At 38.7% G+C, this 22,100-nt stretch overlaps 1 protein-coding gene across 1 annotated transcript; it reads right to left on the reverse strand.

Moving 5' to 3' along the window:
* Positions 1-250: 250 nt before the first annotated feature.
* NAF1 (nuclear assembly factor 1 ribonucleoprotein) lies at positions 251-21,676 on the reverse strand. The gene is made up of 8 exons (XM_055796369.1): positions 21,257-21,676; positions 18,762-18,900; positions 15,561-15,654; positions 11,901-11,983; positions 10,723-10,883; positions 6,914-6,965; positions 3,482-3,587; positions 251-934 (listed from the first exon to the last, which is right to left on the reverse strand). The coding sequence occupies exons 1-8, from the start codon at positions 21,655-21,657 to the stop codon at positions 522-524; spliced, it is 1,449 nt and encodes a 482-aa protein (XP_055652344.1). The 5' UTR covers positions 21,658-21,676; the 3' UTR covers positions 251-521.
* Positions 21,677-22,100: the final 424 nt, after the last annotated feature.

Here is a 22,100-nt window from a genome sequence, read left to right on the forward strand (position 1 = left end):
AGGTATATTACAGAAAACTTTATGAGTCTGAAATTAAATTCTAGTTCAGTCTCTCCCTCTGTGCATTAAATTTTTCCTTCACTCTTACCTGGCATTAGAGTAAAAGCTTAAGGACCACCTGCAGAGCTTAATTCGCAGTATATGACCACTTTAAAAGTATTAAAACACCACCTACGTGACACTTCCTCATCATTATTATAGATTGTAGTTACCTAGATTCTTAATTACATAACAGATATCCACCGCTACATACCAGTCTCCAAAAACTTTTATTTATCATCCAAAACTAGTAGATATTATAAAAATAAAACATTTCTTAACATTCAGGTATTTTTATCATACAGAAAACACATATAGAAAAAAGTTTTCTATGTATATCCCACAAAGCATCAAACTCTGTATGTGTTCTACTGTTGGAGGAAAACTAAGCATCTCCAAAACAAGGGAAATAAGGGAATACAGTCTTGGCAGCCTGTTCTTCCTTTTAAATTGCAATGTTCTGTATGTACATTTGTGGAAACCTAGTAAGGCCTAAACTGAGGAAGAGGGCTATCGGGAGGAGGTGGAGGAGGTGGAGGTGGCAAAAATGGGTATGATGTGTTGTACATGTTTGGGCCTGTCCAAATCATATTCAGATTTGAAGGCATAAAGTGGAATTGATTCACATCATTAAAAGAACCAAAAACTGGAGGAGGCGAGGGATACTGTTGCATCGTTGGATTTTCTTTTCTATGAGGTTGTGGAAACACTGCAGATTCCTGATGCATTCTGTTGTCTGAAGAGTATACCTGTGGTGGTCTTACTTGCATCCTCAAAAAACGTGGAGGGCCTGACAGAGGAGGATATGGGCCCCTGGAGAACCCTCTGCCACGGTATCCCCTTGAATAACTTGAAGCAGGCTGCTGCATTGACTGATGAAGTCCTTCATTATCACCTTGAAAACAAACAACAAAAAAACCAATTACAATATTATTTTGGAAAGATTAAGGTTAGTCCTGGCAAATCTTTCAAGGTGAAGTCAAGGAAATTTGAAAAGTAATCTTATCAACAAATAACACTTGCAAATAATACATAAACAACAAAGTAATACTGGCAAGCCTACTGTTTAGTAACGCATCTTGATTTATTAGAGTAATATAGAACGGATGATCCTGAGGGTTGGAAATGCAGTCATTAAAAAAGAAATTTCACTTTGCCTCCAGGCATTTTCATTTACATTAATGAGTCACAAGAACACTCAAACTTATGTATTTTAAATCTCATTTTAAGCCAAAGCTTCCAAAAGCAACAGATTCTAAAACTGAAAACAGATCAGTATTGCATTACACAGAAGTGGTATACAGCTTTCAGACCTGAGTTAGTATTATAGCACAAACACAGGACACAAATTATTCAAACTCAAATGATTTAAATGATTTTACTCTATCAGAAAAAAAGGCAGCCTGTACCTTTAGCCAATTAGCTTTCAGCATTCATCTTTCTAAGATGAATTTTTCCCTGTACAGGTCACTGTAAGCATATACTTAAGGTTCATAACCAATATATTGCCACTTTATATAAATATCCTAAGAGCATTAAGCTATAAAATTAAGAGCACCGAAAGGTTATAAAATTAAACTGAAACACGATCTCTAGAGGATTTCAAGGCTAGAAGCAAAAAGGTATTTGGGGACATAACACCACATAAAATCACTGAATTTCAAGAACCTACGTGGACTTAACCCTTGGCATTAGACTATGTAAAAGCATGTTCATCTTTGAAAAGCTAAGTCTGGAACAGTAGTTGGATACCAAAATTCCTACTCATTTTCATGGGGGATTAAGACTTAAGACTCCTTTGGTGCATGTAGGCCTCTCAAAGGCAGTGAAGTGAAAGTACTTGGTACTTGAGTGAATATTTTTGTTGTTCTCCTATCAAAGACTGTAACAATGAGCCAATTTTAATATACTCAGGAGTTTTATGAAGATGCAACCAGGCAAAGCTCCAGCTGACACTGTTTGTGCCTCAGTTTGCCAGATATCCTTGTTGTTGAACTCCATAGCCAAACTAAATTGCACATAATGTCAATTCATACCATGTTATTTACAGAAAAACACAGTGAACCATAAGCCATACTCCCTTGACAAACTGTGACAGTTCCTCCTGTCGTGTTCTGTTATGGAACATGGTTCAGTAACAGCCTCAGCAAACCCCAGGCAAAGGCAAGTCTGCAATAAGCTGGCAGAATAAGGGTATGACGGAAAACACCATATGCTAGGTAAGCAGAAACCAGGAGAGAAAATAACCATGAGCAATGAGGGAAGAGTATGGCACAATTCAGATCCTTCCCTTAAGGGAAAACTACAAAACCATAGGGCAAAAGCCAGTCCAAGAAAGAGCACAGCTTCATTTAAAGGGTACAAGAGAAAGATGTACTGCACATGGAGTACAAGGGTTAAAAGGACAGTTACTGACTTCCCAGATCAAGAGAAAAGGTATTCAGTGGGGTGCAACGTCTAGCAGCTTTACAGAGAAAGAGCAGCAAACTCATGGAAGGAAGCCCAAGAAAATCATGGACAAGAAGCACTGTGCTGCAGACAGCTGAAGCAACCCGATACATAAGTGGTCAAAAGAGGTAAGGTGATGGGAGTAATATTTAAGAATGGTACAAAAAGCATGCAACAGAAGTAGACCAGTGAGAACAGAGAAAGAAGGATGCAATTTAAGTTAGTCAACCAAAATGGCAACAAAAAAAAGCAAAAATTTTTGTCAGTAGAAAGGCATGACAGAAGACAGACAGGAAAATCTGGTTATTGCAAACAGAGCAGTGCTGCAAAAATATACCTGGAACAGGTCTCTCAACAGCAGGAGAAAAGAAGGTGAAGAAAGCTATGTATATTATGAAAAACTCTACACAGCTTATTAAACTACTGTAGGCTTATCTAATCACTGTGTTCGGTAAACAAGTTCTTAGTGGGCTACAGAAGTAACAGTTATTTCAAAGGAGCATTTATATGCCAGAGTGAGAAGAACTTCCTTTTTAGATAGAAGAATAAATTCCCCACCCAAGGCCTGAGTCTTCTCCCCAATTGTCAAAAAAAGGGTTTCTAAAAACTGCACACGGCCCTCTATCTTCTCCCTGCACTCAAAGGCTTAAGCTGCATTTGGGCCCCAACAACCCCTGCAATAAGCAAGCTCTGAACTCCAAAAGGCAGCATCTGTTCTATATTCTCATGGTGTGTCAGCTGACATTGTTGTAAGGAGCCTTTCAATCTCCTCTGACAACTGTCCTGCTCCTATACTACCACCACAATTTAATGGAAAAAACGTTCTTTCTCCTTTAAAAAAAAAAGGAACATAGCCACAAATTCATTAAAATAACTTTGAAAAGCACAGAAGTACTGATTAACTGTATGAAAGCTCAATCATTAAGATAGACAACACTGTATATTTCAAACTCAGTTTCACAGATAAAAGCACTCTCCCATAGCATTCACTCACTTGACACATTTGTTTCTGATTTTAATTTCTTCCTTCCTTGACTTTGAGGCTTCTTTTTCTTCTGTTTTGCCTCTCTTTCTTTTTCATCATCACTGAAATCCAAGGCCTGGTTTAAAAAAAAAAAAAAAAAAAAAGGAAAAAAAAGGAGAGAACAAAGCCATATAAAGACTGCAGAGAAATTCAGTTCTAGCAATAAATCATTATTTAGAAAACAATCCATCCTTCTGTCAGCTTAGAAGAATATTAAAGCTGCACTTGCCTATTTTGCATTCAAAGAGCTGTTGTGTGTTCAGCTGGCTTGTCACACCAAAAAATTAGCATTCCACAAATTTCTCATAAGATAATTATACAATACTCAGTTACTCTTTCTAATTTTCCTAAGAACAGCAACATTCAAGCACTGAACACAAATTTTTGATTGCCTAGACATTCGTAACAGAAAAGCTGGGACTGAGGGAGCTGGCTAATTATTGCCAAGAAAAAGCTTTTGAAGCCAAACTGCAGACTAGGGGAATTAAAATACGGATTTTTAAAATGCATAAAGATTCATGTGGTGACCAATACTTAACTCAGCACCGTTAAACTACATTAAATAAATATCTCCAAGCTAGAATTGTCACTAAATTGGAATTTTCTGTATTTATATTTATTATTTATATTTAATAACACTGTTCCCATTAAACTTGCAATAGCAACGTTAGTCCAAAGGAATTTTCAGCTTGGGAGAATGTTATCTTTTACAATAGATTCAATGTCACTGCAACATTTTGTTCCTGTTACATGAGGGTTTTTTACCTTTCAAATCCTAGCTTATGTTCAGAATGAGGAAAAGTTATTAGTGAACAGGAAGGAAATCTGCCAGCATTTTTTATCATCACTAGAAAATTGTTTGATGAAATAAAGCTAAGACTAGCCAAAAGTTTTTACGTATACAGTCTTTCAAAGCTCTATTGATCACATACCTACAGTCCAATTCTATACAACAATTCTAATTCTTAAGTGATGACGTCTCCTCAAGAAAGGAAGGCAATTCACACTCTGAACTGATAGATGAGCGTTCGTTGAGAGAAGCTAACACCGCTCAGCTCAGTTCAGTTTGTGGGAAGAAAAGATAAGACAGTATTTCAAAACACATCATCCTTACTGTAGCAGAAAAAGCAACATTCACAGCTGACAGGCGGACACATCGTTACAGGACCTATCTTCAGGCACAGAAAAGCCCACGTCACAACATCTCTCCTTTGAGCCAGAGGAGCTGGCCTGGGATAAGGACTGTGAACGCAAAAATTGATACTGGCCCTCACAGCATATCCTACTGGACAAGCTGTCCAACTGTGGGATCAGCGGGTTCACGGTGTGCTGGGTGAAGAACTGGCTGAAGGGTAGAGCTCAACAGGTTGTAGTGAACGAGGCTACGTCTGGCTGGCAACTGGTCACCAGTGGTGGTCCTCAGGATTCAATTCTAGGGCCAGTTCTGTTCAATCTATTTACCAATGATCTGCATGCACAAGTTGAATGCACCATTATTAATGATACCAAAATGGGAATGCTGTTCACTGTCTTGAGGGACAAGAAGTCTTGCACAGGGATCTAAACAGACTGGAGCACTGGGCAATGATAAACGCAATGAAATGTAACAAATCCAAATGCTGGATTCTGCACTTAGGACCAAGGATTGCCTGGCACAACTATAAATCCGGAGAACAGCCCTGCAGAAAGGCAGCTGGGGGAGCTGGTCAGCAGCAGGCTCAGTACGAGCCAGCAGGGTGCCCTGGCAGCCAAGAGGGCAAACCGCACCCTGGGGTGCATCAAACACAGCGTAACCAGTCAGTCAAATGTGGTGATCATCCCACTGCATCCAGTGTTGACGTGGCCTCCCCTTGATTACTAAGTGCAGTTCTGGGCCCCACAGTTTAAGGAGGAAGTGAAGATCCTTGAATGGATCCAGAGGAGGGTGAAGTAGCTGGTGAAAGGGCTGGAAAGAATGTCTTATGAGGAGCGGCTAAGGACTATAGGTTTGTCTGGTTTGCAGAAAAGGAAGCTGAGGGGCAACCTCGTTGCTCTCTGCAGCTCCCTGAGGAGAGGAAGGGGAGAGGGAGGTGCTGAGTTCTTCTCCCTGGTACCCAGGGATGGGATGCATGGCAATTGTTCAAAGCTGCTCCAGGAGAGGTTTACACTGGACAGACATCAGGAAGCATTTCTTCACCAAGACAGTGGTCAAACACTGGAACAGGCTTCCTAGAGAGGTGGTCGATACCCCAAGCCTGTCAGTGTTTAATAGGCATTTGGGCAATGCCCTTAACACACTTTTGGCTTACGGTTAGCACTGAATTGGTGAGGCAGTTGGACTAGATGATCACCGTAGCTCCCTGCCAACTGACATATGTCTATTCTAGTCTATAAAATTGGGTAGAACTAGAAAAAGAACCACCACAAAAAACACACTTCCTACTTAATCATGAAAAGTACATACTACATAGCACAGAACTATGCTAACCATGCAAGCTTTCGCAAGATTCAAAACGGACAGACAGATGTCTTTGGGATACTCCAGGAGACACAAGGCTTCTACAAATTTCAACTATTTTGTCTAAGATACTTTTTTTTCTTGTGATTTCTACTTTAAGTGTGACTCAAGCATTGAGCTAGAAAACAAATCTCATGAAAACACCTCAAAACAACTACCAGCCTTTCAATTTTTATTGAAGAAGAGAATAGTCATGAGAAGTATGGTTAAATTAAGGAGAACTGGACAGGAAGCCTGGGTATCACTGAAGAAATCTTTACAGATCCTACACTAAATGATGTCCATGGTAGTGAAGAGCTCTCACTTCTACACAATCCCGTACTACCGCCTTTGTATGGAAGAAGCTCATCTCCTGTCATTAAACTAGTGTTTCGTAATAGCAAACACTAGGGAAACCTTACTAAGAAGCGCAACACAGGTGGTGTCTAAATTAATGGAACAGAGCAGTCAGCTTAAACACCCAAGTAGTACAGTTTGCACATTAGCAGGCCTTTCAAGACAAACAATTGCTTCTGGTAAGGTAAAAGAAAAAGCTGCAGTGAAAGCACAGCAAGGACAAGAATTCTCTAGCTCAAGCAACACTATTAGGCACAGTTAAAGCACTGCTACTCAAAGTTGCCAAACAAGTTCCCGAAAGACTAGAAGAACTGAAGGTAAAAGGATACATGTTTTTCCAACTGCAAAAAGCAAATAGAAGACAACAGCCAGCACTCTCTACACTGACTGTGACACCTCTTCAAGAAAAGCATGATCTTCTTCCCAGTGACTAACAGAGGTACATCTAACTCCGGTCGGCGTCAAACAATAAGCTTGCTAACTAGTTACGCTACATAAAAAAAGATTTCTACATATGCCTTGTGTAATCAAAAACATTAAATAAAAAACACCAAAAAAACTATAGTTACTTCAGGTGGTGGCTCTTGGTCATTCTTCCAAGATGCATCTGAACCTTTTTCCCTAAAAGGAAAAAAAAAACCAAACCACCAAATTAGACAATCAAGGTGAAGGAAGACGATGATGTAAGGAGATATGAAACATCTTTGAGTCACATAGTAGCAACATATTCCAGGTTAGAAGTCATTTGCAGGAACTGTACTATAGCAAACAGGGTAACACTTTCTTCAAGGTATCAAATCTCCTATGCCAGAAGTTGCCTGTTTTAAACGAGGTGTATGTTTTTATGTTGTTTTTAAGTGAATAGTAATGTATGTGTCAACTTAGGACTTCACTATATATGTCCCTTGAAAAATCCTCCTATTTTGAGTGAAGACTGAACATCTCACACAGCTAATATTAAGCTTTGAGCAATATTCTCTCAAAACATCCTTTTGAACCTGAATTGAGGTAGCTCACTACAACTTTCATATGCTAACTTCTCACTACAGTCACAAGCTTTTATATACTTCTGGTTTCAGAATACATATTTCCACTTGAAAAGGACAATGAACTAACTAGTAGGACACAGGCTTTAAGTATAACTACAATTTAGTGAATCTGGCAAAAAAACCCCAAAACTCTCAGACTGGCTTACAAGTCTGTTAGGACAGTGTTAGTTAGATAATTAGGTTTCATCTTCTATTTTGTTCCAAATATAAAATTAAAAAGGCAAAAGACACTTAAAGCAAAAACTCAATTGTCTTGCCTGACAAGCACCAAAATTATTTAAGTGGTATCATGTGTTTCACTCACCACTAGGAACTTCACTAAAAATCAAGTCATTTCTTTGATTAACAACAATTTTGTGGAACAAATTTTAATCATGCTGTTAAAAGTCTGTGGAAGGTTTTTCCACACTGCTCGCAAATTTAATATGTTTTGGTCTGGAACATCAAAGCACAATCCTTATCTACATAGACAAACTACATGAAATAATGCAATACCAAAAATTGTTATTTGCAAAATGGAACCATACAGTTAAAAACATCAGTGATCAATGTGTTCAGTGTGAAATGTCTTCAATCAGTGCTCTAATAACCAAGGGCTTCTTTACATATTCAAGTCAGCAAAATCAAGCAACAATAGTTACATCAAAGTACATAACCATTGGCTCTAGGGAGCCTGGACTTAAGAGGCCCTTAGTCAAAGGCTGCCCATGAGAAGGCTGGCAATTCATCTGGAGGTACTTTGTGCCTTAATCCCTAACCATCAAACTGAAGCTCAGGCTCTACATATCACTAGAAAAACATAAAGACACACCACTTTCTGATTAGGAGCAAATTGTATTAGCAAGCCATTTTAAAATTCAATTAGAAGAAAATGTTACAGGGAGGAAAGGACGGTAAGGACTCTATATGAGTAATTTCTCAGCTGCAGAAAACTACCTACTCAGAGATGAAAAGTGACTTTAAATTGTGAACCAAATTCTTTGTTTTTCCCTCTCATCTTGCTATTTTGGAGCAATACACGCCTGCCAGAAACACCAGAGCTCACAAACTACAAGACCTGTGGTCATTAGGCAGTATGTAGTACCACTGACTGCAAAATTTAAACCTTGTAGGTTCTTCAGGAAGCTTCTCTCACTCTCCCAAGGCAGCCTTCCCCTTTTCAACAAAACACTTTTCATGCTCTGAGATAACTTAATGTTCTTTGCAGAAGATTAAGATTGTAATTCTTTGATTTCTGAACTCAGATACTGTAAGAGCTCGAAGTCTAACAAAAGGTGACTCAGGAATCATGAAAATACATGGGCTTCTTTAGAATTACTTTGTGTTTCAGGAAATACAACACAAATCTCTTTTTAGTAACAAATTATTTTGCATTCATGAAGTTTTACACTACACTTGTATTTACTTTGCTATAAAGTCTAATGCTTATTCATAGCACTGCAACTTCACACAATGCAAGCAGATCGCATTCCAGATTTCAGTGAAAGCTTCAAACTTAAGGTTTCTTTCAGATCTCAATCCTGATTCCTTTCCTCTTCAAAGTATCATTAGTTTTGAGTAGCAGCTCTAAGACTTCAAGTCTGTAATACCCTACAAGGTAGTCTGCACACAAACTAACAAAAAGCAGAAAATAAAAATCATTGGTCACCAAGTTTGCAATCTGCTACAGTCTCAAAGCCTTCTTGTGAAGCACGGCATGCCATCTTGGTTTCTTTATACAGACAAAACAGCACAGGTCAGAAATCACAATTCTTTATCCTTTTTCAGTGACACCTACTTTGTGAAAAGGCAACTTCAACAAATAGTACCAATTGCCTCACCAAAGCTTAAAAACTTTACTACAATACTCAAGAATAAAATTTTTCAGTGAAATTTACTTAAATCACATTATTCAGAAATTACATTTTATGTCAGAGTAACAGGTGTTCACCCTGCTCATTTTAATGCAGGGCAAGGAATAATGTCTGATGCACTGTTCAGCTGCGCTTCTAAGTCATGAAAGTGTGAAACATCTTACCTAGTGTTCAATTTTGGGCCACATACAATAGTGGAGTACTACAAAGACAAACAGTTCCTGAAACTACTTGCAAAGCACGTAACAAATGAAAACATGAGCCTCATCTCAGATGCTGAGTAGGGCACAGTTACTGATGTAGCAAGCAGATTATCAGAGTCTGTGCAGTTACTGTGCTAAACAGCAAAGTTTAATGGCACAAATCAAAGACCAGCTGCACCAAAACAAGCAGCAGAGTAAGAAAGTGATCTATTTTGGTCTTCACTGAAGGGGGGGGGGGGGGGGGGGGGGGGGGAAGATGCTTGTTGCTTCCACAGACATGGAGGTAAACTAAAACAAAAAAAAAAACCACCAAAAAAACCAAAAGACTCCTGCAGGGCTGGCCACACATGCATAACTAAAGAAAACAATTACTCAGTATGAATACTGGCAGAGGTGCAATTAATGCAGACACCAATATTATTTGCTATAGTCACAAAAAATTTGCATGTCAGATGAGATCTAATCCTACTAAACAGAGACTAAGGCACTTGTATGACAAAGGATTTTTTTTAACCTACAGTTATTTCAGACAATTAGTCATCAATAATTAGAACACTAATGTCTAGCAGTCATTTACTGTACTTTATTATTCTGTATCTTTTAAGTGCACTTTATTTTAAATGGCAACAAGTCCTATTCATACATACTGCTTTCCTCAGACAGACTGGGATACACAAACACTTTTCAGAAGTTTCTGAATATTATACTACATTGTTACTCAAATCCCTCCCCTCTCCTAAATTTACAACCAGTAATTTTCATAAAGAATTGTTTTCCAACTGTGCAATAGACTAAATTTCAGTTCTGGGGTTGTAACACAAAATAAAAATAATAAATACAAACTTGTTCAGAATTCAACCGAGTTTATTATAAATTATGAAACTAAAAAGAATCTGAGGAACAACAACATCTGGGAAGTTCAGCTTGTAAAACCAGCGCATGTGTATGTGTGCAAGAAGGTGTGGGGGAGGGAATTATCAAATAATTTTTTCTCATTATGGTATTTTAGTGAAAAGAAAGCAAACTTAATATATTGAGTAAGAAACTACTAAACTTCAGTGATTATAACACTTCAGAAGCTTGTTGTTTAAAGCTACTCTGTACTGTTCTGAAAGGCACCTTGTTATTAAAACACAGTTGAGAATACCTAAAAAAAAGTTGTAGTGTCAAGCTTAGTCCTACAGTTTCTCACTCAAGGTTGAGCCTTAATCCAGCATTTCTAGCTCTATTAAAAAATACATTATAACCAAATTAGAAAAGAAATTGGACTCACTGTTTTAGTTTCTCTGCAAATATATACTGTGTGAAGTCCTCCACTGATGGAACAAAATACATACTATCATGCACATTAATACCTTTTTCTTTGATATGTTCAGAGCTGTTAAATCTTAACACATAAAAGGGATGTAACACAGGACCAAATATCTCAAATATCTGAAACACAAACAAAATGAAAATGTTTAAATAAACCACCAAAAGTAGACAGCTCGTTTCATTGTAGACAACCATAAAGCTTTAAGATGTTTTGTATTTAAGAAGTTTGACACACTTGGAAAAAATGTAGCATCAAATAAAGTTACTTAAATGCTTTAGTTTTATTACCAAATTTTGTCTGACAGTGTATTTCTCCAGTATAGTATGTAGTATGGAAAAGTAAGTTCTCATAGGTCGACATTGCCTTTGCCCACCCAACTACACTGCTTTCACTGCTTGCTTCCTCCCCTTCAGCCATCTTCCTTTTTGTCGAATCTCTATTCTCTGCCCATTGTCCTAATCATTTATTCCTCAAAGTTCACCTTTTCAAGACACCTTTACGTCACTGTCCCTGCCTGTTACCCAGTTCCACTAAGAGCAAGAGAATTCTGAGGTGTTGTACAGAACATCTGCAATTTCAGGCTGAGGGTTTTTTTACTTCACTCACATCTAGCATTCAAAGATATCGCAGTAGTAGCCATTCTAGATGATGGCTTTCCTTCCCCAGAAAACATAAAAAATTCACTGCAACACTCTTCTTAGCAAACATTCTTCATTATACTGCACAAAGCACACATTGACCTTAAACTGCAACAGCAGAGCTTACATATGTAAACATTCCCCATTTTTCCTGAAACTTGACTCTAACTTATCAATCTTTGCCCCCAACTCCTGGTAATAAGAGCACAGCCTGCTATTCAAGCCTTCATACACCTGAAAGCAAGGTCTCCCTCTCCACAAGCACACTCATAAAATAGCAAAAACTCACCACACATTGTAATTCTGTAAGGATTCCAAGTTAAAAACTCTTGAGATTAAAAAAATAGCTGATTATAGCAAGAGTCAAAAACAAACCACCACAAACTACTCATCAAGGAAACATTTTTCATTTAGTTGACTTCAACACTACTTGCTGGAACATAAAAGAACACTTTGAATTTTATGTTACAATAGCAGGGTTTTATGCTTTACACACACCTTTCCTGCTGCTTGCCGATCTTCTTTAAAAATTATGCTTTCCTCATTTACTGCAGGTAGGCCCCTCAGTGATTCAATTATTACTAAAATGGAAAAAAAAAATCAATTAGAACTTTATGTATCAACAGCAGCCTGTAGTTAATTGCAAAGAACCTTATCAAGCCACACCATTATTTGTCTACTAAAGCTCATAGAGCTTCATCTGAAAATTCTTGTGCACACACAAAACTACTTACAGTCATACACCCATTCACCAGTTATATACAAGTGGTAAGATTTACATTTGTTTAAAGAATTGTTGTTCTCTGGGGTAAACGAAGAAAGGAGACCGGATTATAGATACAACAGAGAAGTCTCAGATATGAATGTGTATATATAGCTCTATTTACTCAGGATGTTTCTTAATCAAGTGCATAGTAGAAATAATCTATTTCTTTGAGTGCAGATGCACATATACATTGTCATCTTAATATTCCAAATTAAATTATCCTTGGAAAAAAGAATGGAGATGGCTATTCAACATAGCTTCCACTAGTAAGTCATAAGAATAGGACCAGAACACAAAAGATGTCTGGCAGTCCAGGCACACAAGCAACTGGTGGTGTCATTTATGTATGCAGACACACAATTTGAATTATATGATGTTAAATTGCAGATATGTAAGTTTCATACTACATTTAGGCCTTGATCTGTGATCAGTGATTGTATGAGTGATCAAAGTAAGCAAGTCATTCTAGCAGCTAAAAATATGAAATCTGAACACTTAAAAATGGACACAGAAGCACGGTCTTCCTGTTATGTTAAATACATTTGATATACAGTCTACTTCATTTTTAGGTCTTCCATATTCGGAGATAAAAGAGATTATCCTTTGCTGTAATTTTTAGAGTACTTAACTCTTCTTTGGCAGTAGTTCCTTCACATCTGCTCCTTTAGTCTACAGAAATAGTGGGTCTTCCTTTACATTCAGCAGGAATTATGCTTAAAGCTGTCAATACAGCTGCCTAGCAGCATTAAACACAAAAATTCCCATTCTGAAGGTAGTATTTTGTACCTCTAAAACAATAGAACACTCAATTAAGCATCCTCAGTGCCCCTCCATCATCAAATAAAGTTACTCAAGCACTTATTGTCACTCAGGCTCTAACAAAAACAAGATTATCCCCAGTAAACTTACCTAACAGGACAAAGCAATAAACATCTCATCAAGCTAACTCAAGCTTTGCTACTATTTCAATCTGCAAACACCTTACTAAGCATGCCTGTGACAATGCTACAGGCTTAATAGTTCTCCAAATTTCAAGAGAATTGGGGATATCAGTTTAATTTGTGCCTACCTATAAGATATACAGTGATAGAACCCAGCGTGTGACTTCACTCTCATGAGAAATACACCTTAGCCAAACAACCAACCAAAAACTGCCAACAAAAACCCAAAACAACACACACAAAAAATCCACACCAGAAACTCTTCAGAAAATGATTCATCACACATAGCCCCCAGTCTTCCAGCAGGCTAAGGAAAATATTCTGGAAACCTAAGTCATGCCAGTCCCATGAAAGTCAGGTGAAACACTATGACCTACAGTCTATTTGACTTACAGCTTCCCCTGCCCCAACCCACCCAACATCCTCAGCTTCTACTGTTCCAGGGCCCAAAATGCAGTCCCAGGGCAGGTTTCTCATCTACACCAAAGCTGTCTACTTTCCAGGCTACGACCCACACTGAATTTTTCTCTTCTCCAAGTACCTTGGAAACTAAACACAGCAAAAGTTCTCCTAGGCTGACCGGATGTTCACAGAAAGTACTGTCATCTTGCTTCTAGCTAGTGTGAAGCAAGCAGGAACCTATATTGTTCTAGCCTTCAATTCACTCTGTAGTATGAAATAGCCAACTTACAGGTATTACACACTGCAGACTGAGGAAGGAACTTGGAACCTTGCTACAGAGAACAGCAGAGATTTCTGACACATCAAAAGGGACAGAAAGTGTTCAGAATACCGACTGTTGGACCAAAATAGTATTTGTGGTTTCCAAAAGAGACCTCAGCTCCCCTCATACTAGATACAAACCTGGTATACAGTTATCAAGTTAGTTCAAAAATCAAAAACCAACCCATAATTACCTGGCAGAGTCCCTAATATGGCTACAAATCAATTCAAACTGAGGCCGCTCAGACACATTTCCAGAAGAATGGGAAAAAAAGGAAAATATGTACAAAGACAAAGTCATAAAGCAAGGTAGTAAAAGCAGAAAAATAACAGCTATCTTGGGGTTTATTCCATTTTTATGGCTTTATTTCATATATGATTATTAGTCTAACTTTCACCAACTAATCTAAATTCAACCCTTCACATTTTCCAGTTGCATAAAAGGAAGATGAAGACTGAAGAATTCACCTATCAGTAAATTGACAGGATTTGAAAGGGTTATACTCACTAAGGAGAATTAGAAGCTAAGGCCAGTTCTCAAAACTAAAGTCTAATAGCAACTATGATTCAGCAGCTTCTCTTTTAACTTATTTTCAAACCATTATTTTTGCTGAAAACTACCTTCAAGTCCCCATTATTATCAATAAACAAGAGCAAAGTAGAACAAAAGGACAATGACCAGTTTACTACCATCTACACTCTCAACCCAGCTTCCTGCACATGAGTGAAATTAAATCTAACTCTAAACCTACACCAACAACAAAAACACTGCAAAGGAATTGCCTATATTACCAGGAGTCTTTTACAATAAAATAAAATTCAATAGCAAAAGCTATTTGCTTGAATTCTTTCATACCCCACTCAACATAAATATTTCCACTTCAAAATTTAAGTTAATTTCTAATCTTCATAAGCAAATTGCTTTGATAGCAGTTCAAGCAGAATGAAACACTTGAAATACGTTTAAATAGAAATACACCAGTGATGTTTTATCAGCTTCAGCAAAACTTTGATTTCATATATCAAAACCTGAGGTCCCAGGTAGATCCAAAAAGATCCCTAGCATCACCTGCAGTTAAGCTTACATTCACTGTATGTCTCAATTCCATTAAGCTTACCCTCCAGCACCTACAAATCATGTTAGTCATGCTGTCCTGTGACTGCTGACACTGGCAGCTTGCATTTGGTCAAGGTGCCAGAAGTAGGATTAAAAAGAAAACCACCATAAAAAGATTTGTACTGTTAAAGAAACAAGTCTTTTTCCTGTCCTCATATATTAACAAGCAAGCACTTGAGAATGCATTGTACTGCATCTGTGCCTTCAGTTACACACTTGCTGTATCTTCAGAAATAATTCAAATACAGCATGCACAACCCCACAATTTTCTTAAAATACTGCAAGTTTCATCTCATTGTCACCAGAATTAATATAAGGACCATAATACACAGTGAAAAAAGGCTTTTAAATGAAAAAATTAGAATATGAAAGCTAAAGAAACACATGTATAATAGTCATAGTAGCTTAATCTTTAGAAGATGTAAGCCAGCTAAAAAAGGAATTCAACACAAATGTTATTTGCTAGTCCAAGTTCTCATTCAGCAACCCACTATCCCCTGAAATAGAATGCTGCAGTACTGACACTTTGAAAGAACAGCTAAGCACACAATTAATGCAGAGATATACAGAGATTATTTGAATTAAAAACAAAGCAAACATATCTTGCCTACCTAGCTGCTCAATGATGCTGGAGACTGTCCCAAAGAGCTCCAGTTCAACATCATCAGGCAGAATTATTGATAATTCTTCAACAGGAGGCAGTTCCTGAAAATATCAAGTCAATGCTCAGAATATAATCTTGTCACACCAAGACATTCATCACTTGGTTGCTGCATAAATTTGACAATCAGAAAAACCTCCTAGCATTTTGAAGATTTAATAAAGAAGTCTAGCTTCACTTGTCTCTTCCAGTATAATTCTAAATGAACACATCTTGGGGGAATGTCACTTTTGAAGACACCTTTTCTATCGAGATACTACATATTTCTATTGCAACTAAAGCACAAGACAATTTTCAACTGGAGAAGACCAACAACAGATAGATGTTTTGTTCTTTCTCTTGAACTTTCAAGTTAGATAAGTTTAATGTAAACCACAATAATTAGATAAACAGAAATCAAGAATCAGAAAACTTGTAAACACATTCAATGCCTGACAGAAGAAAAATGTACACAGCAAGAGGTAAAACAGTATGAAATATTCCAGGTATGTATGAACTTATTTGACAAAATTATGTCTGTCCATTTATGCCGTAACTCAGATCGTTACAGAAGATCTAAAGATCACAACAACCTATACAAAGAAAATTATTTTTTGGTACAAGAGGATAATCATAGAGAACGCTTTCAAAAAAACACCGAACTGCAGATACACAAATGAATACTGCATGAACAATATCCAAATTAAAACTATTTCTGCAAATGTAAGCACCAAGATCTACTAGCAAAGGCTGATTTAACACTGAACTCATCATCTACCTCCAATTTACTCAGGCACTAAGATTTCTACGTATATACTATAATGCTGCAAATTCAACATGGACTATATGGCACACAAGGCAAGAGCAACTGGAGTAAGAATTATCTTCAAATTCAACATCTTCTGAATTTGGAGTTAGAATCCAAATCTTGTCACTGAACTGCACTTTTAAACGCTATCACCAGAAATAAAATCCTTCTACTTCTACAATAGAAGAATCTTACCCTGTCTTATCAAAACTTCACCTGTTAATCTTCATTCTTAACCTAAGTGCTTGGCAAAGGCTTCTAGAGCAACTCAAAAGACTTTGAGGCCAAGACTTCCTCAGATCATATAATACAGCATTAAAGTCAAGATGCAAATTCAGAGAGAAACACCCTTCTACAAACAGTGAATTTTCCCAATGTTAAACCAACTTCACTGCTAAGACTCAGTAGTCATGGATGCCAGAGCAATTCAAAGGCCACAGACCAGAAGGAAGAATGCTAAAATTCTGAACATCAACCTCAAATTGGTAAACTGTACCATCTGTCATACTATATACGATATCTGCCAATCCTACACTTCAAAGCAGGTTTCTCAAATAGTTGCGCTGACGCTCCTTAATATGTGCAGGTTTTTTATCCTAAGCACATATTCCAATCAAGATACTTCCTTTAATCTTTTATTTCATCTTCGACCCATGCTTTAGCAAGTTAGCTATTATTGGGGACTTTTGGGTAAAAGACAAATCATAGTTCATTTTTAACAAATACATTTTAACTTTCAAATTGTATTCCCTCAGATTTTTACAATCAATTTTTACAATCAACATTTTTACATGAACTCTATTACTGTAGAATGGCTTAGCAAATAATGTAGTTGCTAGAACTTTGGTTCTGATTAACTATCACTGGCAAAAAGCTACAGGTTTGCTGAACCAATGAAATTAGTCAGGCCAGTACTTAAAAAGAAGATATTTCATAAAGATTTGTACTTGAAGTAGTAAGCTAATGAGACAAAAGAGCGTATCAACCAAGCATTTTCAGACTACCATGAATTTTAATAAATAACTGAGATAAAGGTAACTAAAACCTGACAGGTACGTGTATTTGATTTTTATTTAGAGTCCAGTGCTCTTAAAAAAAAAAATGCTGTCATAGAAGCACTTATAATAGCTCTACTATTAATCACACTTCAAAACTAAGTGCATGGAATCAGTACTTGCTCTGATGTTTTACTCCTTCAGAACACAATGTTATGCGTGTGTCCCAGTCTTTCATTAATTTCAGGAATAAAAGAACATTCAAAGAGCTTTGCTTTACTCGAAGCATCTCTAGAACAACAGTTTAAGAACTAGCAACATACTTTTACCTCCTGTTGTTGCTACTACTAATGCATATCAAAGCCTCAGCCTTTCCAGCCAAGTCATCTAGCACTTGACTGCAAACTTACAGAACGGAAGCAAAGGTAAATCTGTCCAAATGTATCTGCTCTTTGGTTTTTTTACTCTACCTTTCTAAAAATTTCTTGTAACCCTCACTAGACTTGTTTCTTATTGCAGAAAGCCTTTTCTATGAAGGGAGAGATCTAACAGAATAGCAGATAGCCCTATACCATTAATATAAATTGACATTACAGTGTTATATTATCCTTTTGTTTTCAATCCATTACAAATGATGCATAGCTAATCATTTGTTAGCAGATTATTACTAAAACTCATTCCTTTAAACCTCTTAATTTTGAGATAATGAGGAATGGCGGAAGCAATACTTAATGAGTGTATTATTTATAAGAACCAAAACGAGAAGAGTATCTTGATGCAAATTATGGTTCCAAATTTCAATACATAAAACAGTGCTATAACAAAAAATTGCAGAATAAAACAAATGCAAACCACACTCAATTTTGCTTTTGTGAGTAGAAGCAATGCAATCTGAATCTCTGGGAGGCTTAATAAAACATTCAAAATTTCTCCCTCAAGGGTAAACATATTTGAAATATGTCTGTAAAACATCAAACCTTCAAGTGTCTCACATAGAGAAAGACTGATGAAAGCCTCTAATGTACAAACAACAAAAATATACTAAAATATCCATTTTATCCATAAATTTGTTTTCATTGATTACAACTGTGATTTTTATAAAAATATGAACCTAAAATGAGCTGTCAATCTCACTTCAGAGTGGTTTTAATATACTGAAAAGACATTTTAAGTTATTAACCGTGCTATACCTGAACTAATGTAAAAACTTATGTTCAATCACTAGGTACTGCTTAGAGTTCAGTATTTTAAGTTGAAGTTACTAGTAAAAGGTTTAATATATACCTTAATATATATAATATTTAAAAATATTTAATAGAAAAATATTAAAAATGTATTTAATATTTTAAAAATACCACATTGTACTTACATCAATAGGCAACTCATCTTTTGTTTTAACATAGTAAGACCTGTTACCCTTCCCATGTGGATGATCATCTTCATCAGATACTGTTGAAGGAGAAGATGAAGAGGTTGATGTATCTGATGAACTATCTGAATCCGTATCACTGAATAAAACAAACACGGGAGTTAGAATATAGACTTCTACATCACAGATAAAAAAGAATAGCTAGATTATAGAGTACTCAAATACCTTTGGTTACCAGATATGCTTCTTAAATGTATACCTTTGTATACAGAAGAGCAGCAATCTTTCCTGAACCTACAAGCCACTGGACAAGATCATAAAAAAGTCTCAGCAGAGTAGCAGCTTTAGCACTTCAGAGCAAATGCTAACTACAATGGCTCATTTGGGTTCCCACTGTTTCACTGTTGAGTGGTGCATGTGGCATGACAACAACAACCTTCAAGCCCAAGCAGGAGTCCAACATCAGCTAACTCCCTGTCAGATGTACATGATAGTCACAATTTAGGACCTACATTTCATTGGTCTGCAAGTGAAATGCAACATTAGTCACAGGATGACCACTTCAGTACAATACCTAGAAAAATACTGCAAAGTCAGAACCATGTCTGCGCACTACCAGCATACTTCCATTTTATGCACCACTTAAACTCCTAGTATCCAGCAACACACTTGATGTAACTGAGCACAAAAAATTTTCAAAGATAATACGTTAAAGTACCTTCTACAGCTCAGTCACTCCCCTTGTACAATCCCAACATTAGCATAAAGCTAAGTGAAAGTCAAGAAAATACTCAGTCCAAGCAATGCATCTGGCACTATGAAGGTTTAAAACAAAATAATTCTAATGTTTGCAAATAAAAGGGGTTAGTTTCATAATTCATGGCATGCCTGAATTCCCCCAATACATATTCACACAGATTAGTAATTCCGTATTTCTCATTGGCGCATGCACAGTAGATGTTTATTGTCTTAGACTCTTAGTATTTCAAATAAAAAGCACAGTAAGAAACCAATTCTTATTCATGTCAACATGCTCATTCTAGCAAAAGTCTATGTTCTTCAGGAGTTGGTGGAAGAAACAAACACATGGAGTAACTGATCCTGGTGACTGAAAAAAACCCACATTACAAGTCTTACACAAAAATACAAAGACAACCAAACTTTTGTAAAATTGCATCTATCCTTTCTTATCTGATCTGGCTATTAATAAAGCAGCACTTCGGTTCTAAGTGATAAATAAAATACAAAAAACTCTCCCTCCCACAAGAGCTGCTTTATTTCTCCTTCACAAGCAAATGAATGGCTTTCAATTAACTGTTGCTGAATTATTTTTTTCCCCAACAAAAGTGATGGGAAAGACAACAAATAAAAGCACAACTCCAAATAAACCTTTTGAAAAAAGCCAAATATGGACTTCTTGCAATAAAATCAACACAGCAGAAAAACAAAAATCAGACTACCAGAGACATACCTCGAGGTGGGGCACGGCGGGAGACCACAAAACTTTGAGATATTTGTAGACAGCTAGTAAGTTAAAGCTATCAGAATTTTATCTTAAATATCCATCTGAACATCAACACAACAGATTTTGAAAGCAAAAGACGACTACAGGTGAAAACCCTGCCATAGGTCAGGAATCTGACTCTCCATTCACTACATAATGTTCTAGGAAAACTCTGAAGGAAGCAAACGAGTATTTCCAGTGACAAGCTTTAACTCATTAACTGTTATTGAAGCTCAGGATTTTCTTTTTTAAGAAATCCTTAGACTTCATTTCAGCCTCCACTAATTAGCAGGAGCACACACCCATCTTGCTGCAATAGCCCCAGAGAAAACACCAAACTCACTGAAACTGCCAACACGCGCAGGATTCCAAGGGTGAGCCAGAGCCCACATCTGACCGGTTAGTTACCTTGCACCGAGTATACTGAGCACCAAAGCGCAGGTTCAAGCAGAAGATGGAACCTTTTATAAAAACCATACAGCTCAAGAACGAGCTTTTCCACCGAGATGCCAACAATAGAGCATGAGTTAAGATCTGCAAACTCTATACCTTGAATCCTGTAGTCACTTTTTTTCAGCAGTAATACCGCAGGTGTCTTGTGACAAGTAATGCACGCACACTCTGTGAGGACCATGTCAAACAAAACATTCAAACGGTCACGGTGGCCCAACAGTGACGCTCTACAGGCCACCAAACGCGTGCTTTTACTAACACTACGCCTCACTGCCATGGCTTTGGAAGTTCACTCATTCAGCACCAAACCTCAGCTGCGAGTGTCACCTTCAATGGCCAAGGGAAAGCTACCGAAGCGGGACAGGGGGAGGGGGCCCGCGGGGGGAAGGTCAGAGGGCGAGGGGAGGCGGGGTACAGGGCGGGCACGGGCCGCTCGCATGGCGCCCAGCCGCGTGACCCGCCCCGCGCGGCCGCGCGCGCCGCCGCCTCAGAGGGAACGAGCGGCCCGCGGAGCGCGGCCCGGCCCGGCGGCACCCACCTGTCCGAGTCCGACGAGGGGTCGCCGGCATGAGGCCCGCTGGGACCCGCCGCCGACTCGGTCTCCATGCTCGCCGGCCGCTCCTCGCCCGGCGCCCCGTCCTCGCCCGGCGCCCCGTCCTCGCCCGGCGCCCCGTCCTCGCCCGGCGCCCCGTCCTCGCCCGGCGCCCCGTCCTCGCCCGGCGCCCCGTCCTCGCCCGGCGCCCCGTCCTCGCCCGGCGCCCCGTCCTCGCCCGGCGCCCCGTCCTCGCCCGGCGCCCCGTCCTCGCCCGGCGCCCCGTCCTCGCCCGGCGCCCCGTCCTCGCCCGGCGCCCCGTCCTCGCCCGGCGCCCCGTCCTCGCCCGGCGGCGGCGCGGCTGCGGGCTCGAACGCCAGCCTCCCCATCTGCGCCACCACCTCCATCCCAGCGCAAGCGGCACGAGGGCTGACCCCTCCCCCAGCCGCACGCTATTTCCGGCTGCCCCGCGCGCCGGCGGACGGGTTTGTCTGGGCGCGGTGAGGTCAGAGCGCATGCGCGGGCCACGGCAGGGGCGGGGCCTCCTGTGACGCGCCGGATTTTGGCGGGGCGGTGGGGGCCTGAGTCCGTGTTTTACGTTTGGTTAGTCTGGGGCCTTTCTTAAGATAAGCTATTCTCTTAAGAACTGATGGGAAGTAATAGAAATTGGTGTTCCCATTATTTGTTCACTTAAGTCTTAATGCTGAGTAGATTTTATGGTTAATTTAAATTGTGTGCCAAAGTTTTCCTGTTACGAGGCTTGCCTTAAAGCCAAAGCTAGAGGTCATTGCTACACTGACCGAGGACCTATTGGGATAAATTAGTTTTGGTATTTTATAAATACGCTGAC

The sequence above is a fragment of the Falco peregrinus genome, chromosome 2 (assembly GCF_023634155.1).
Source record: "Falco peregrinus isolate bFalPer1 chromosome 2, bFalPer1.pri, whole genome shotgun sequence".
NCBI lineage: Eukaryota > Metazoa > Chordata > Aves > Falconiformes > Falconidae > Falco > Falco peregrinus.

Bases quoted from the DNA above. Each gene is read 5' to 3' on its own strand.
- NAF1 (XM_055796369.1), bottom strand. From the start codon at position 21,657: ATGGAGGTGGTGGCGCAGATGGGGAGGCTGGCGTTCGAGCCCGCAGCC. The intron at 18,901-21,256 runs GTGGGTGCCGCC...TGTTTTATTCAG, and splicing joins CCCTCGTCGGACTCGGACAG to TGATACGGATTCAGATAGTT. The intron at 15,655-18,761 runs GTAAGTACAATG...TGATATTTTCAG, and splicing joins AAGATGAGTTGCCTATTGAT to GAACTGCCTCCTGTTGAAGA.